Here is a 15,490-nt window from a genome sequence, read left to right as displayed (position 1 = left end):
TCAGTGTTTCAGACAAGCCACTCTACATCTTCTGTAAACACGTCATCTATCTTCCAAGGGTCTGACATCGCTCCACATCACCCACAGTGTCAGGGCCGGAGGTGAAGGAGTTTGGAAAAATGTGAAACTCCTCTGAGAAACGACAGAGTCAGACTCATGCTCCAAATTACATGTGAGCCCTTCACACCAAGTAGTTTTTCAGATATTCTGAAATATCTGTTGTTGTGTGTGCTCACACTCACATCGGGGAGTTAATTTAAAGGAGACATATCATGCCCCCTTTCCACAATTTAAAATAGTTCCCAGGTGTCTTAAAGACATATCTGTGACATGCTTTGGTTAAAATACCCCAAGGATCAAACATCACAGCACTTTTCAAAACAGCCCTGTTCAGAACGGCTGGTTTCAGTGCCTGTCCCTTTAAATGCAAATGAACCACTGCTTGCCCCGCCCCACCTCTTCTACCGGTCCCAGGTAGGGGTGGTAATATGCAAATTCGAATCCTAGTTACATCACTGGAAGACATCTGAGGGAACAGCTCGTAAAACCACATGGATTTTAACCTAGGGAGCCTGCACATTACAGATTTTTTTTGTCAAATCTCACATTTTGGGGCCCTGAAGGCAAGACAAACACCCAAATATATGTTAAAGAGCCTTAAAAAAGTGATATTTCCATAATAAGTCCCCCTTAAAGACAGGAGTCAAAGTTAACAGGTATTAAGTGTTACATGAGTCTTTCATAATCACCCTCTCCACATGTTCTCAGTGCCTTTTCTCAGAATCAATCATTATGTGTTTCATGGTTACATCAGGGCTCTTTTCTCCGTCTGCTCGTGTTGCATCGGCTTTTAAAACATTTTGCTGTCCAACATCCACCTGCACTTTTACCTCTCCATGTGACTTCTAAATGAGAATGAGCCAGAGTGTTTAGAGGAGGCATCTGCCTGATGTTTGATTGATTTCCTCTCTGGCCTGACCAACAGACAGGTGTGTAAGTGAATATAAGTGTGTGTGTGTGTGTGTGTGTGTGTGTGTGTTTGTGCGTGTGTGTGCGTGTGTGTGTGTGTGCCACTTAGGCCAAAATCCATAGAGTCTGTGGGTTGCTGTGGTAACGGTAATCACTTTTAATTCAGCGTCAGGGAGAAAAGGAGAGGATAAAGGTGGAGTGGCAGCAGTTTAGTAGGGTAATGTGGGAGTTGTAGAGGGAAAAACAATAAAAAAAAATGCCTAAAGGGAAAACTAGGTGTGTGTCTTTCCCCGTTTGGTGACTCTGCAGTGTTGACACTGAGTGAGATGGAGATTAGAAGCAGAGTGATAAGGATGAAGGCTGAAAGGCTTTACATAAATACCTATTTCTCAATCCCTCAGGATTTAAAAGCTCCTCCTCTTTCCCCTTTTTCTCTCCTCTCCTCCTTCTCTGCTGGCAGATAATAATCCGTCCATCGTGAGGGCTGGTATTTGCCCAACAAGCTCTCTCTCCTGTCAAGTCTTTTCTCTTTAAATTTCAGCACACTGGAGAAAGGAGGGAAACATATTAATTATGCATTCCCCTTTTTGCCCCATCTCCACCTCCCTATCTGTCTCTTCGTGTACCTTCACTTTTCCTCTTTGCTCCTCCTCTCCATCCTTTGTATTATGAATACCATTAATGAGGAAGCAAGAGACAGACACACAGAGGGACGGTGTGTGTGATGCTAATTAATGGGTATGCTTTGTTTTCTCTGTCACTTTACTCAACCTCCTGCTGGCTCAAACACACACGCGCACACACACACACTCTGAGAGGCTGTCTTCTCTTTTAGCGGCGAGTGGAGGAAAAATAGAAAAAACAAAAAAAACATCAACAAGATGTGTGGAGTGCGCAGCCAGAGAAAAACCACCACCTGCCACTCAAGCCAGCCTCCTCGTACTATACTGCTCTCTCTCTCTCTCTTTTTAGTCTCTCACTCACACACATACACACACACACACACACTCTCACATGAGCGCCGGTCCGTAATTTTCCGCCACACTCTGCTCCGAGCCAATCAGAGGCCAGAGTGGGGCTTCTCAGAACGTGAGGGGGAGGAGACAGAGCGAGGCTGGCTGATTGACAGCCAGCGCCCTACAGGTGGAGAGAAGAACAGAGAGAAAGAGAGAGTGGGGGGAGGACGACAGAGAGAGGAAAGGGAAGGGGGTGAGAGAGGAGGAGAAGAGAGGCAGCGGCAATCAGACTACCCATATACATACACACACACACACACACATACACACACACCTACTGACACACACTCCCGGTGCTCTGTTCCTCCCCTCCTACCTTGAAAGCTTGCTTCAGCCGGCAGACTAGCTGACTAACACCACCAGCACTGCCATCATCATCTCCACCTCCACCACAGCTGCACCAAGATGAGCCAGTGCAGGAAAAGGTGCAAGAGGCAGCTCACCAAGGTGGCTCGCTATTTCTATCGCTTCCTCATGGGAACGCTCACCCAAGGTAGGCACCCAAAACTTCCATTACCACACCCAGAGGTTTCCTTGGTGGGTCCATGTCTTTTCGTGAGTGGAGATGGTCTTGAGTGGACTTTGCCGCTGTGTTCAGCTCCTGGTGTGGCTCCTGATCTTTGCTGATCTGTTATTGGTCCATCCGTCCAGTTTCCCTCCTGTGTCTGTGGCTCAGTTTGTTTTCTACCTCAGTGCTGACACAGGAGATGAACTCCTCATATGCACAGATCCAAAACATGCATATCATTTCAAAGACTGTGGGTGGACTTGTGTGAGTGTGTGTGAGTGTGTGTCCATGTCTGTCTGAGTGCTTTGTTTCATCTCCAAACAAAAGAGACTACAAAGCTTTAGACATCAAACAGGCTAAAGATTGCAGTCATTTCCTGCATAGTATAATACTATTTATATACTATATGTGTATATACTATACTATAAGTGTCTGTGCAATTGTGGGCATATGTTTTTCCACTTTTCTCGATTCTTATGCATAATAATAGAATCAATGATCAGTATTCACAGTGAGAAATAGAAAGCTGGTGGGCTTGAACTCACCCTTTTCCCTCTTTCTATCCGCCTTTTTATTCCCTCCCCACTTCCTTCACGGCTCTGTCCTCCCCTCTCCTCCTCTCTCCTCCTTCTCCCTCTCCACCAGTCAAACAGATTGCCCTCTGGATGCCTGTGGCATTCCACCTCCATTGAGAAACTCTCAGTGGGAGAAAGAGTCATACAGCCTTTTATCCAGCCCTTCAGCCAGCTCTCAGTGTGACATCCACTCACCCATTCCCATCCTCCCCTCTTCTCCATCTCCCTCTGTACAGATTCACACAACTTTATAATGCTAATCTGTTCATAGAGAATTAGCAATAAACTTCTGCAAACTTCTGTACAATCTTTTCTTGATACTTAGAAGGTTTTATTTCTTTTATGTCCTTACACCCTTAGTCGCTACTGGGCTTAGTGTTGGTTGAATAAAGTGTCCTTTGCCAGAAACACCCCCTGTAACATTGCTTATTGACAGCCTGCTGCTAAGCTTTACACCCATTTTCCTCCTCTTTTTCTTGTGAGTGATATTGAGCAGCAGCTCACATTGCCTTGGGGAAGTTACAACAAAGTGGGGTGGTTCTATTGAATCCCAGCAGTTGATCCTAGAAGGTGGAGATAAAGCGGTATTTAGATGACCTTGTCAATAGAGCGGTGTCTGAATGCTAATTTGACGTCCGTGCATCATCTCCACCTCTGCTTTTCTCCTCGTTATCTCCTCAGACTTTGACATCTGCAGAGATTCGTGTGCGTGCCCTGAAAGCAGGAGCTGCTTGTGGATACATGTGTGGAGAGGTGCACAAACATAAGCCCTAAACAAAACCACTGACTGAGATGGCCAATTCTGCCATTTGGAAAAGAAATAACAACCGTTGTTTACGCTCCATTTGGTTTGATTTGGCTGTCAGAGAGATGATAGATGTTTTTAAAATTGTAGGCTACTTGCGTTACCACATAAGATCAGTGAAAAGATCATATTAAAGCATTTAAAATAAAAAAGTTGAAGTTTAGATTCAATACTGAAGTGATGACGTACAATCTTTTTCAAATAATGTTGAAATATATTAAGTAAATACTGACCCAGCTTTTGGTGTATGTTATGGTTATCTGTAACTTTAAATACAGCAGTGCTCTTGGTCTCCTTTCACACACAGTGAAACCCTGACAGATGGCACCAAACACAGCAGACTGTTTGGTCTTTGGTCAACCTGAAAGGCCATGTCCCTCCACTACACATCGACTTAAACTGGCAATCCATGGTCATCTGAATCAAATTCAAGTCACTCATGCTGCTTTCAGAAAGACTTCTTGGTCTGCAGCCATCTACTTGAACTTGAACACAGGCTCCAGTTTGGTCACTGTGGTCTGTGTCACCTGTCATTGCCATCCTCACACACAAAACAATCACAGTCCATACCTTTTTCATTCGGTGGTGGGACAAGCTCAAGCACAAATCACTCGTAAAGTGTTTGTAATTTTTTTTCTTTTTTGTTGGTTTTTGTTTTTTCAATTAAACTATATATTGCTGAGTAGTTTTTAAAAGTTTGTTGAAAGGTCTTTAGAAACCAATGAGCTTGGTGCTGAGACACATGTTTTTTTTTTGTTTTTGTTTTTTTTTAATTGTACCTAATCATTGATTCAGTCATTGTTTTTTATTTTGACAATAACACCAACTTTGGAACTTTTGTTTGTAAAGCTACAGTAGGTATACAGCAGATGATTTAAAAACTATCCATGATCAATTAATTGACCTTTGATTGTGCTAATTTGCATAATTGCTTGAAAGAATTGTGCTAATTGCAATTACTGATGTTACCAACATCTGTACAGTCCCTCATACATACTGTAAACAGACACTCTCTCACTTTCTCCCTCACGCACACACACACACACACACACACACACCTGTACTGTAAAGTCTGACAGGAAAATCGAAACATTGGTAAACACAGTATTTTCACATCAAGCTTGCAAAACAGACTACTCACTGTTCAGACAGCTAACTAGCTGCCACACCAGGAAAACAGTGTCTGTGCGAGTGTGTGTGTGTCTGTGTGTATACATACACATCCTTAAGTTTACCCAGAATGGAGTTACCATGACTACTGGCTCCTGCATGTCTGTTCCAACGGGAGAGCGAGAGAAAGAGAGCGATGTCTGCTTCGGTGCAATGGGAGCCAGTGAGGGCTGAACTGTATAATGGCTGTGCTACTTAGGGATTTCATCAAGGCCATTCACAGTTTGGTATTTGAGTGTTATGGCATTTTTGGATGTGCCAAAGTGCCAAGGGATGAGCCATTTCAGTCAGCCACGATGAGACAGAATTTACTCTGTCAAACTGTGTATTAACATAACAGTGATTTAACCTATGCAAAAACAAACATTAGAAAAGCCCCAGGTTAATGGGTGTTTTTATTCTGCCTCATTGGGTGTGAAAAATTCAACCTTTGTGCTTTTCTTCTCTTACCTCAGCCTTGATAACACACGGTGTGTTTCTGAACAGACTCTTGCCTCTATAATTAGTTCTGTCAATTACAACTACCGCAACATCGACCTACACATTGGTTAGAAGCCTTACTGTGTCTGGTTATGGCTCGTTGGCGTTTGTGTGTGTGTGTGTGAGCATTACTGATGACAGTCATTTGTAGTCACCCTCCCTCTTGCCCCTACTTTGCCCACTAATTAGTTTGTTTCATGAGCCTCTGTAGGGGATACAAGACCATGCTGCTGTGTGTGTGGCTCCTCCAATGTGTGCGTGTGTGTTTCCTCTGCTCCTCCTCTGCCCTAGAGCTTTGTTTGTGTCGATTTACCTAATAGTGGGACTAGCTCCGTTTAGTACAATTAAAAAGTGTTAAATACTGTTTAATTTGTTTGCACACACACATACGGCTATCCGTTCACACACACTCGTCCTTCCCCACTTCATCCTGTTGCATGACGTTATCTGAGTCTGTGGATATTGTGGCTTTTGCTGTATAGGATCTCAGTAAGCCCTATTGATCTGTCCTTTAGCTGTGCTCTTATCTAACATAAAGCTGACAGCACAGGTCTCCTTCTTTCTGTAGCCTAGCCTCTCCTCCTACAGTGCCTCCTGTCCCCAGCACTATCACATACCTCTGCTGTGTGTCATTGTCCTGTCAAGAGACTGGAAACTAGCCGTTATTTTGGAAAGTTCAAGCTCTGCTGGGGTTGAATTTGGATGAGAATGACATGACACCACATAATAACAAAAAGTGGAAAAAGAATCAAATACTGTCTCTATATGTCCATACAGTCCTCAGAAGAGGTTGAGTTAAACTTTAATTAGCGATTAAAGCTGCATAAGGGCTATTATTGTCTACTTTCACATACTAAAATATTTGTCTTGTTTATATGTTGTCACGTGTCTGTGGTGTGCTTGTCCCATGATTTCATTTGTATTAATGCAGCATAATCCCCTCATGGTGGGGAAACAAAAAAATGTGTCCAAAACACTGAATCCCTGTTTCAGTGCCTGTGTTCGTTTCACAAAACCAGAAACTGCCAAAAGAAAAAAAAAAAGTCTGCTGTTCAGTTGTCCACCGTGTTATTACTGGACAGTGACAGTATTTTGAGCATGTTTTCAGGTGAATGTGTCTCTGGCCACTGAACACATTCTGATTGTGTTTTTGCATAATGACATATTGACAATAATTTCACAGTGACAAAGTGCAGTTGGTTTTTTTTTCCAGCTCATTAATGAGCAACAACTTTGCTCCAGAGTAACTGTACACATACCTTGTTTGCTTTTTTAAATTACATGGCTTGTAATAAATAGCCGTACATCAATATTTCATGTTAGAAGATTAATGTGTAATGAGCAGCAATACATGCTGGTCTCTACTGCAAAATAATTCCCTTCAGGTGACAAAGATCATGCGTTTCCTCCTGCAGAGACCAGCTTCCTGTGACTTATTCATTCTGTATAACACACTCTCCCCGACTGCACCTATTTTACTACAGGAAGCCTTCACAGTGTTCATATGAGCACCAAGAAATAGTCACATTCATTTCCTTCTCCAGAGAGGGAGTCATTTGTTACAGTACAGTAGGGGCTTTGACATTTTTCTAAACAAAAGTGGGTGTTAATCTTCCTCCAGAGGCCATTAGAACTTTGTACTTTCTAATTAATAACCTGTGATTACCTCCCCCATGTGCTGCTTCACCTTTGTGTCGGGGCATGCATGTACAGTATACTTCCACACCGGTGACGATACACACACATTGGCCCAGATTGACAGGGACACACACGTACTGTACGTTTCCACAACCTCAACTTGTTTCTCAGCTCTAATACCTTAAAGCCAATTCTCTCTGCAGCTCATTCGTGGCCATGACCAAAGAGATTTTGTTATCAGCCCATCATCTATAAATGAAGAATGTTCTGTCCGAGCCTTGGCCCCGGCTCAGAGATACTGAGCTTCATGTGTTTGTGTACTGTATGAGATGCTGCTGCTATTACATTTTGTATTTCATTATCAAAACATTCTGATGCTGTTGTTCGGTGTTTTTTTTTTATTTTTACAGTTGCTCTGCCTGGCTTTAAGAACTTATTGGAGTAATTTTTAGTGACCAAATGGCTGCTTCTCATTTAACCTGGAGTAAAGATGCTTTGTCTTTCTCAGGTGAAAATATATTCATCTTTCCCATGGAGCTATCTCCTTGGAGCACCTGTAGAGTTTATGAAGTTTTATAGTGTTACCTCTGTGCCCTCCCTCTTGTCTCTGACAAATGTCATTACACACCTGTCCATCATTTTGCTTCCATTTTTGACAAAAAAAAAATGACATTAAATGTCAACTGGAGGCTTAATGAATAAAACATCGGCTGCTTGTGATGTAAAATTCTAATAAGTGCTTGCAGGGGTTAGTGTGTGTGCATGTGTGCTGCTGTGGGGAGCACCAAGCCATATCACAGTGTGTGGTAATGGCAGGCGCAGTGGGAAGGGAATTGTTCATTACCATAAGGATAACTTACTCCAAGCTAAAGCCTGCTTGTGTGCTTTACCATGGGGTGAAGACTGAGTTGGATGCTGTCTCATCAGAGCCTAATAGGCAATATGAAACCCAGCAGGGAGCAGAATTGAAGCCTCGGATTTGGGTAGACACAACTTGAAGTGTAGATATATTTGGATTCATTTACAAGATTTTGTTCCACTTCATTTGAGATTATTATTCTGCTTACTTGTGAGAAGTTGCGAGAAGTGTTTTGTCATTTGATAATCTGTCGTGTGACGTGATGAGAAATGAGTGGAAGACGGAGAGCAACAAAGTGAGAAGACAGATCGAGAGAGAGATGTCACTTTCTATCACGTCTGCGCGCACAAATCCATTTTAAGAACACACTCGTTTTGTCGCCAGATATGTGAAGATTCTCACTTAAGTTATCTCGCTTGTGCTGATTATTCGCTTCTGTGTCTCTCTGTTTCTGTCTGCCGTCGACACCTCCTGACTCGCATGTTCGCAGTTGAGATAAAAAGGTTGGCTAAAAATAAATTCCTTGTTGTAGTTCAAGGTCAAAGCCGGTTCTGAAGGAAAAAAAAAAAAACTCTTTCTGAGGATCTATATTTAAAAAAAAGATTACATCTCTGTTTTGCATGTGCCACCGTTTTTATGCACAGGCAGTGGCATCCCAGATCAAGTTATTTAAAGAAAGAGCGACAGTTGGTTTGTAGTTATTTGTGCACTCGGTGTATGCTGATTAATCCCTCTGTGTATCTGTTGCTTGCTTTTCTTATTCTTTGTTTTCTCTGGCATGTGTCCCACGGTTTTAGCCCTAATCTGCTCCATGCTGTTCACATTTCGCTCCGTCCCAGGCTGATTGAGTCAATTCTCCAGCTTGCTCTGCCTGTCAGGTACTGAACCGTCTATATCAGTTTCTGCTCCTTATGTTCACATTCGACATGATTTAAAGCAGGTTACACCCGTGTCACCACTGAGCATCTCTGCACCTTCCTCTTGAGAGATACCGAGGCAAAGACAAGATGCGAGAAATGATGATATGTGATTAAATGTCAGTTTTTGCCCAAAGCAAAGACCTGTATGAGCTGCATGCATTTTAATTGGCCGGTGCAGTACACCAGGCTGTTCCTGTCATCCCTCATATCCGTGAAGAGGAGCGCTATCATCTGCTGCAGAGTGGCCTGTTGATCCTCAGCCACTTGTAGGTCAGTTTGCTGTGCCAGCAGGGATTTTAGGTTGGAGCCTTGTCCTGTTCCCTCCGTCTCCTGCTCGACACTACACTACACCCGTGTAGTAGCAGCTGCCCCCCACCCCCCATCCCACACCCCCACCCACCCACCAATGTGTCCTCGCTCACAAGCCCGCTTCTTGCCCTCCCCCTTCAGACTCAACTCCCTTCACCTCCATCCTCCTTACGAGAAAGGTGTGAAACATCACCTTCATCCATCATGTGTATATACAGACACACACACACACACACACACCTCTCACATGTGCTAAAAATAAACTCCTATTAGTAGCAGTCTGAGCGTTGAGGGGGTGGGAAAGGGAGGGGGGGGTGGAGGGGGAAAAACTAGGTGTGACTGGTGGAGAAAGAGAAGGAGAGAGGAAAAACTAAAAGGGTGAACAAGACCTTGGTGCTCTCGAATGTGTGAATGCTTGCAGGTTGGGTTGGTCTGTCGGGTCCACAAAATATAGACATGACCTCACCCCAGGATTGTGAGGGATGATTTAATAGCTGAAGTTTGGTTGCTTGTTGGCAGACATCGAACAACGATTTCACCAAACAGGGAGCATGAACGGGTGAACGATTTGCAACTACCACAGCTGGATTGTGACAGAGTGTGACAGACTATGAATATTTAATCTTCCAAGCAAATATACAGTCACTTACATTATTATATTTTCACTATTTTTTACTGAATATGTGGTGAAAACACTCCAGTAAACCCAAATATTAGAAGAAGACAATATATTTGATACTGTAATTAGCTATTGAGGCAAAACTACATTGATTTTGTCATTGAAGACTGGATGTGAAGCCAGCCTCGAGTAAAACTTTCTTAAAAACTTTTTATACATTTTGGCTCAGTCACTGTTAAATGCGTTATGTCATAATTCTCCCATTTGCCCTGAAAATTCAATTGTGTCTTTGTAGCAGCTACTGTGGCAGCAAGGACACAGAGCAGCAATATACAGCATAGGTTGTCTTTGTAAATGCAGTGGCTGCAGGAGAATACCATATCTCACATGGTAATGTGAGGCTGTGACTGTCTGTCTCTGTCTTGAATCCCAGTTTAAAGTCAGCTTGCCCTCTGTAATTAAATTAAGGCCATTTTTTTGTTTGGAACAGGACAAAATGTCTTCTTTGATAAATTTTTTATAAGGTCTAGGATAATGGATAATATCTACTAGCTGGAGAGAAAAAGTTTTGTCACTGTATTTTCAGTCTTGTGAGAACAAATGGTTCATTGGCTTTTTTAAAGAAATGGAGAAAGTCCATTGGTGGTCATAAAACATTTCTATGCTTTTTTTTCAAGTAGAAGTCTTGTATTTATTTATTTTTTCTTCTTGTATGTGGAAGCAACAGAGTGCTAAATCTATTTCTTTGTGCGCCTCTGTCCATGGTGCTGAAATATAGCTACACTTGTGAGTCCTTTATCTTTTAACCTTCAACTTCAAGTAGTTTCTGCCTTTATGAAAAGTTTGCATTTATTGAACAACCGCATTGTGCTGCTGTGATTGGTGATTGATTGATTTCTTTTTTTAAAGATACAGTATGTTCCAAAGTTGCTGAGAGTGCAGTTTCTGTAGCTAATAGGCTGAAACGTCCATTACTTTATTAAATTATCCGTTATATCTGAAGCTCACAGGAACACTACAGAAACAAGACTGTATAGGATTTGCTGCATATGCACAATAAAAGTAACGTACACAACTTAGATATAGTTGGTGCATTGATTACATATTTGCACACATTCACGCTTGCCACCAGTGGCAGTGAGGTGACTTCCTCCTGGTCTCTGACTGTTCATGTGGAACATCTTCAACCTTTTTCACCGCTCTCTGCACTCGGAGTGGCATTACTGCTCCCTAAACACACATAGACCTACATCAGCAGATGTGTCCAGTGTCCTCAGGTTTCCCTCAGCAAATCCAGGGAGCCCCACGGTGGCCTCTATGTCTGCATGTCTGGGTCATATGTTAAAATGAAGCCTCTATAGAAAACATCTGTTCTGTAACATTATGCCATCGTAGCACATGGTTCATATTTGCCCACCTAGTTTCTCATCTCTCTTTTACTTCAACCTCTCCCCTCTCATTTGTCCATATCCATCCATTCCTATTAGTTTTTAATGGCTGTATCTTGGTCTGCATTTTCCAGAAGCTGTTGCATCATTACCGCCTGCGTTCCTGTGGGAAAACATAATTATAATCACTCTTGGCAATTTATCTAATGATCAGAGTAATGCAATATTTAATACCATTTCAGTACCATTTGTCAGTTGTTATATGATGTTGGGAGGAGTCAGGTTTCTGGGTATCAGGAGGATCAACAGTTAGTCCTGGCTTTCATTAGTGTTTGAAGGAAAACTTGCTTATACATAACAAAGTATGTGCAGGGGAAATCCTTTTAATAAACCTGAACGCCCAGCGACCACAATGTCCCATCTGAAGACATGATTAAAACCTCCTTAAGGCTGATTCCCTAAAGTGATCAGCAGTATCGAACGCAGAGCTGAGGTTTAAGAACAAGAGTAAAAGATTAATTGTCAGTGGCAGAGCAGTAAATCATTTAGATCTTAAAGAACCAGACTGGAGTTGGAAACATTTGTGTTCCTGAAACTGATGACATGACGGTATAGTAGATGTATTATTCATGGGCCAAGGTAAATGTATACTTGACAATCCGAGTGGAGGATAGAGAGAATAAAAACAAGGATGAGACGTGTGTGTGTGTATTGTGTAACATATGAGTAGCACACAGATATTAACAGTGTTGTGGCCACGCAACACCCCCAGCCAGTCAGTCATTAAACACATAGGCAAGGTGAAAACAGGTTAGTAAGTTATTGATCATTCCTTGAGATTAATGAAACTCCACCGTCAGGCACACATGCACTGAGGTGCAGCCGCACACACATCGAGTCACTCAAACTCACACAAACATACATACAAGCGCCACACATATGCCCTCATGTGTAAAGATTTACAGCCCATGACTTGAAATTCAGAACATTCAATTTACACCTTAATGACTTGTTCTCAATTTTTCAGTTTTCTGGGGAAATTTTTAGTAGTATTTTGATAAATAATTAATTTTCTAATCATCTCTTTCCAGCCAGCCCCTCTGTCATTAAAGGCTAACTAACTCAATGGAAGTGTATTTTCCATCCTTGGTTGACAAGTTCGCCTGGCAGGTGGATAAATTTACTGCTAACTATAGCTATCACAGCAGTGAATAAATCTAAGCTAACTATAGCTATTAAATGCCTCGGGGGTCTCATATCAGTTACACTCCCTGTGCTGCATGGATGTGAGCTACAGCTGACTTCACTTAACACAAACTTCAGGGTTTGAACCCAACACAAAGACCAGCGGTGTTGACTCTCTTTTCTTTCTTTCTTTCTTTTAACCCATGCACATAGTGATTTCTCTATGCACTCTTCACTTTTCCATCACACACACACTAATGATACATTTTGGGGTTCAGTATCTTGCCCAGAGACACTTTGACATGTGGACTAGAGGAGCCAGGAATCCAACCACTGACCTTCCAATCTGTGTCTTTCTCCCGAGCCAAGCCAGCCGCCCCTAGTTACTCTCAGTCTTGATCTTGACCTGAATAACAGTCTGATTCTTTCTTTAATTAATGAGATTTTTAATTATAGAAGTTTGCAGAGCCTGATGCATCTTAAAAATGTACTATAACTGTAACTATATTACTGTAATATAAGATAAACCAGTAACATTTTGAGTATTTAGACTTAAAAATGATCATTGATCAATCATTGTAAAAAATAGCTGCCTTTTTGTATTTTGTAGAAGTTGAATGGAGATACAGTATACTCCATACAGTGGATGTCATGTCACCACAGTGTTTTAATGTGGGTCTGAGCTCACTAAGAATCGTGCAAAACCGAGCATGAATCACCTCATCCATCAAAGAGGTGCCACTAGAAAAATACAAAGCAGGTAAAGCATCTGACACCTCAGCAAGATTAGAAAATGGTTTCCGTGATCCGAATAATAATCAGCTGTTTTGTCACGGTTGGTTCATGTTGTTTTCTCACCACAAAAAAAACCACACTTGCGTCCATCTGGAAGATGACACCGCAATTCCAGGCAGTTTCGGTGTGAAGTTTGGATGACATCTCTCTCAACTGTTCAGATGAAGCCAGATATAGGAGCAGTGTTCAGGGGTTTGGATTTATAAAATGTAAAGGACTGTAGTCCCAGCATTATGTGTTATATACATATTTGTTGGCTTATGTAAAAAAAAATACTGTATATGAAACAAATCGTATTTACAATTTTAACCAATTCAAATGGCTGATTTAATTAGATTTATGTATTTATTCGATACCAACTCCTGCCACCTCTTTTTGTCTCCCTGTCTTTCTCTCTGAGTCACACTCTTTATAATGGACAGTAGAGGATGGGAACAAAGAAAGGATGCACATCAGGCCTATCCACCAGGGAGGCCAGTGGTCAGAGGCACTAAAAGTCTGATGGTCCCCAACTGGGACAGTGCTGTCTGTTCCACTCAGCCATCCAGGCATGAGGAGGCCAGACCTCGGACAGGGATGACCTTGAGAGACTGTGAGGCTGACCTCCGGTCATCACAGCAGAGAGTGGGTGAGAAGAGGGTGAAAGCGAAGGGAGGAAGTGAAGGAAGGTAGATAGAAGTGGAGGTAGAGGCGGGAAGAAAAGGACAGATTGTGGTGATAAGAGCGAGCTCTAGTGAGGTGAAAAAAAAGGAAGTGAACACACCAGTGGAAACCAAACCAGGGATAAAGATTAGGCTGGTGGAAGGGACACAGCTAAAGGGAGATAGTGTAGAATGTGAACGTGGCCAGAGAGTTACAACATGTCTTTTATTTTTCTACACAAACATGTCAAGCAGATGATTTTTATTTGTTTTTTTGCCTTTGTATTTCTGTAGTCCTTCCCCTAATATTCTCTCTCTCTCCTCAGACTTTGTCATCAATGTGTTTCAGTGTCATCTGATAATAATGAATTTCATGGCATGTGAGGGTAAATCTACATTTAGCATAAAACGTGTTTAATAAAACAGGATGTTTGCAAAGTATTTCATAGATGAACAAATAGATTAGATAATTCAGATTAAAGAGAACTTCAATGGGTGGCTTCAATGAACAAAGGCTTAATTTAGTCGATTATATCAATGATGACTCACAAAACAAGCACCCATGACTTTTCTCTGATAAATAAAGGCACAAGATAAAATTAAAACAATCTATGAGCAGATTAAATAAAGAAATAAATAGATGGATAATTTTATCTTGTCCCGCTGAGAGATTTCATCACTATCATTCTTGAGTGACAACAATGCCTGACGTCTCTCCGCGCTCCATCACTGTAAATGTGTCGCTTGCTTGTCATTTTCTCGAGTGGCACTTGTCTGTCATCTTTTTCTTCTGCACCCGCTTGATGCCTGTCAGTCATTTGTGAGCTCTAAAAGTGTGTGTGTGCGTGTGTGTTTGTGTGTGTGTGTATAACCGTGCCTCTGGGTTTTACAGTTGAGAATGATGATGTCTTACACAAGGGCATAGGGTTGCATATGGACAGTAGGGATAAGTCGCTGATAATAGTTGAATGAACACGTTGGCACTGTTTGGAGTTAAGTCATTGTATCACTCCGATTTTCCCTCCCAGAGGCTACGTCTCCAAGACAACCAACATAGGCATGCTAGCGTTTGATTGGCTGCAAGGAGGCTATCTGGAAGCTCACATCATGTACAAATATCGTTCGAACTGTCGAACACAGAGGGGATGATAGTGGATCAATGAGCTTACAGTGGTCACTTATCAGCTTCAGTCCAGACTCGATCACTGGCAAAAATGTTGTACTTCATTTGACTTCCTGTCCTCTGCAAATGGCATCAGGAGCTTTTTAACCTTAGAGCATGAGCAATAGCACAGCCAAATTAAAATGAACTCCTACTATTGTCACTCTTAATCATTGTCATGCATCACTGGATTTGCAGCATTTTACAGTGGTTTCTAAATGTAGAATCAAGAGGGGAGGAGGAAACTGGTACGTTTGGTTGATTTTTGATGCAAAAATAGTGTTTTCCAAAAATAAGTAATTTCCTCAAGTTTACTCTTAATCCCTGAATTCTTTCCTTGTTACAGTAATTTATTAAAATATAGATCATGAACAATTCAGTCGACAGCATTGAGTAGTTGTCTTTGTTTTTGGAGCGGAAGGAAAGAAAAATGTAATGTTGTATTTATTCT

At 41.8% G+C, this 15,490-nt stretch overlaps 1 protein-coding gene across 2 annotated transcripts in view; it reads left to right on the top strand.

Moving 5' to 3' along the window:
* LOC310998476 (A-type potassium channel modulatory protein KCNIP2) overlaps positions 1-15,490 on the top strand; it is a gene marked incomplete at both ends in the record, with an annotated part of 83,359 nt that overhangs the window by 37,073 nt on the left and 30,796 nt on the right. Inside the window, one exon of one of the 2 annotated variants that reach the window (XM_083988546.1) lies at positions 2,391-2,478. The exons of the other annotated variant lie outside the window; for it this stretch is intronic. Within the exon in view, the coding sequence (XP_083844672.1) occupies positions 2,391-2,478 (88 nt within the window). Of the gene's footprint in view, positions 1-2,390; positions 2,479-15,490 lie in introns of those variants that run through there. 2 annotated transcript variants of the gene reach the window in all.

This window comes from Trachurus trachurus, assembly GCF_905171665.1.
Source record: "Trachurus trachurus genome assembly, chromosome: 15".
Classification (NCBI taxonomy): Eukaryota; Metazoa; Chordata; class Actinopteri; order Carangiformes; family Carangidae; genus Trachurus; species Trachurus trachurus.
The sequence above is the reverse complement of the archived record's forward strand: the minus strand, read 5'-3'. Positions and strand labels throughout refer to the sequence as shown.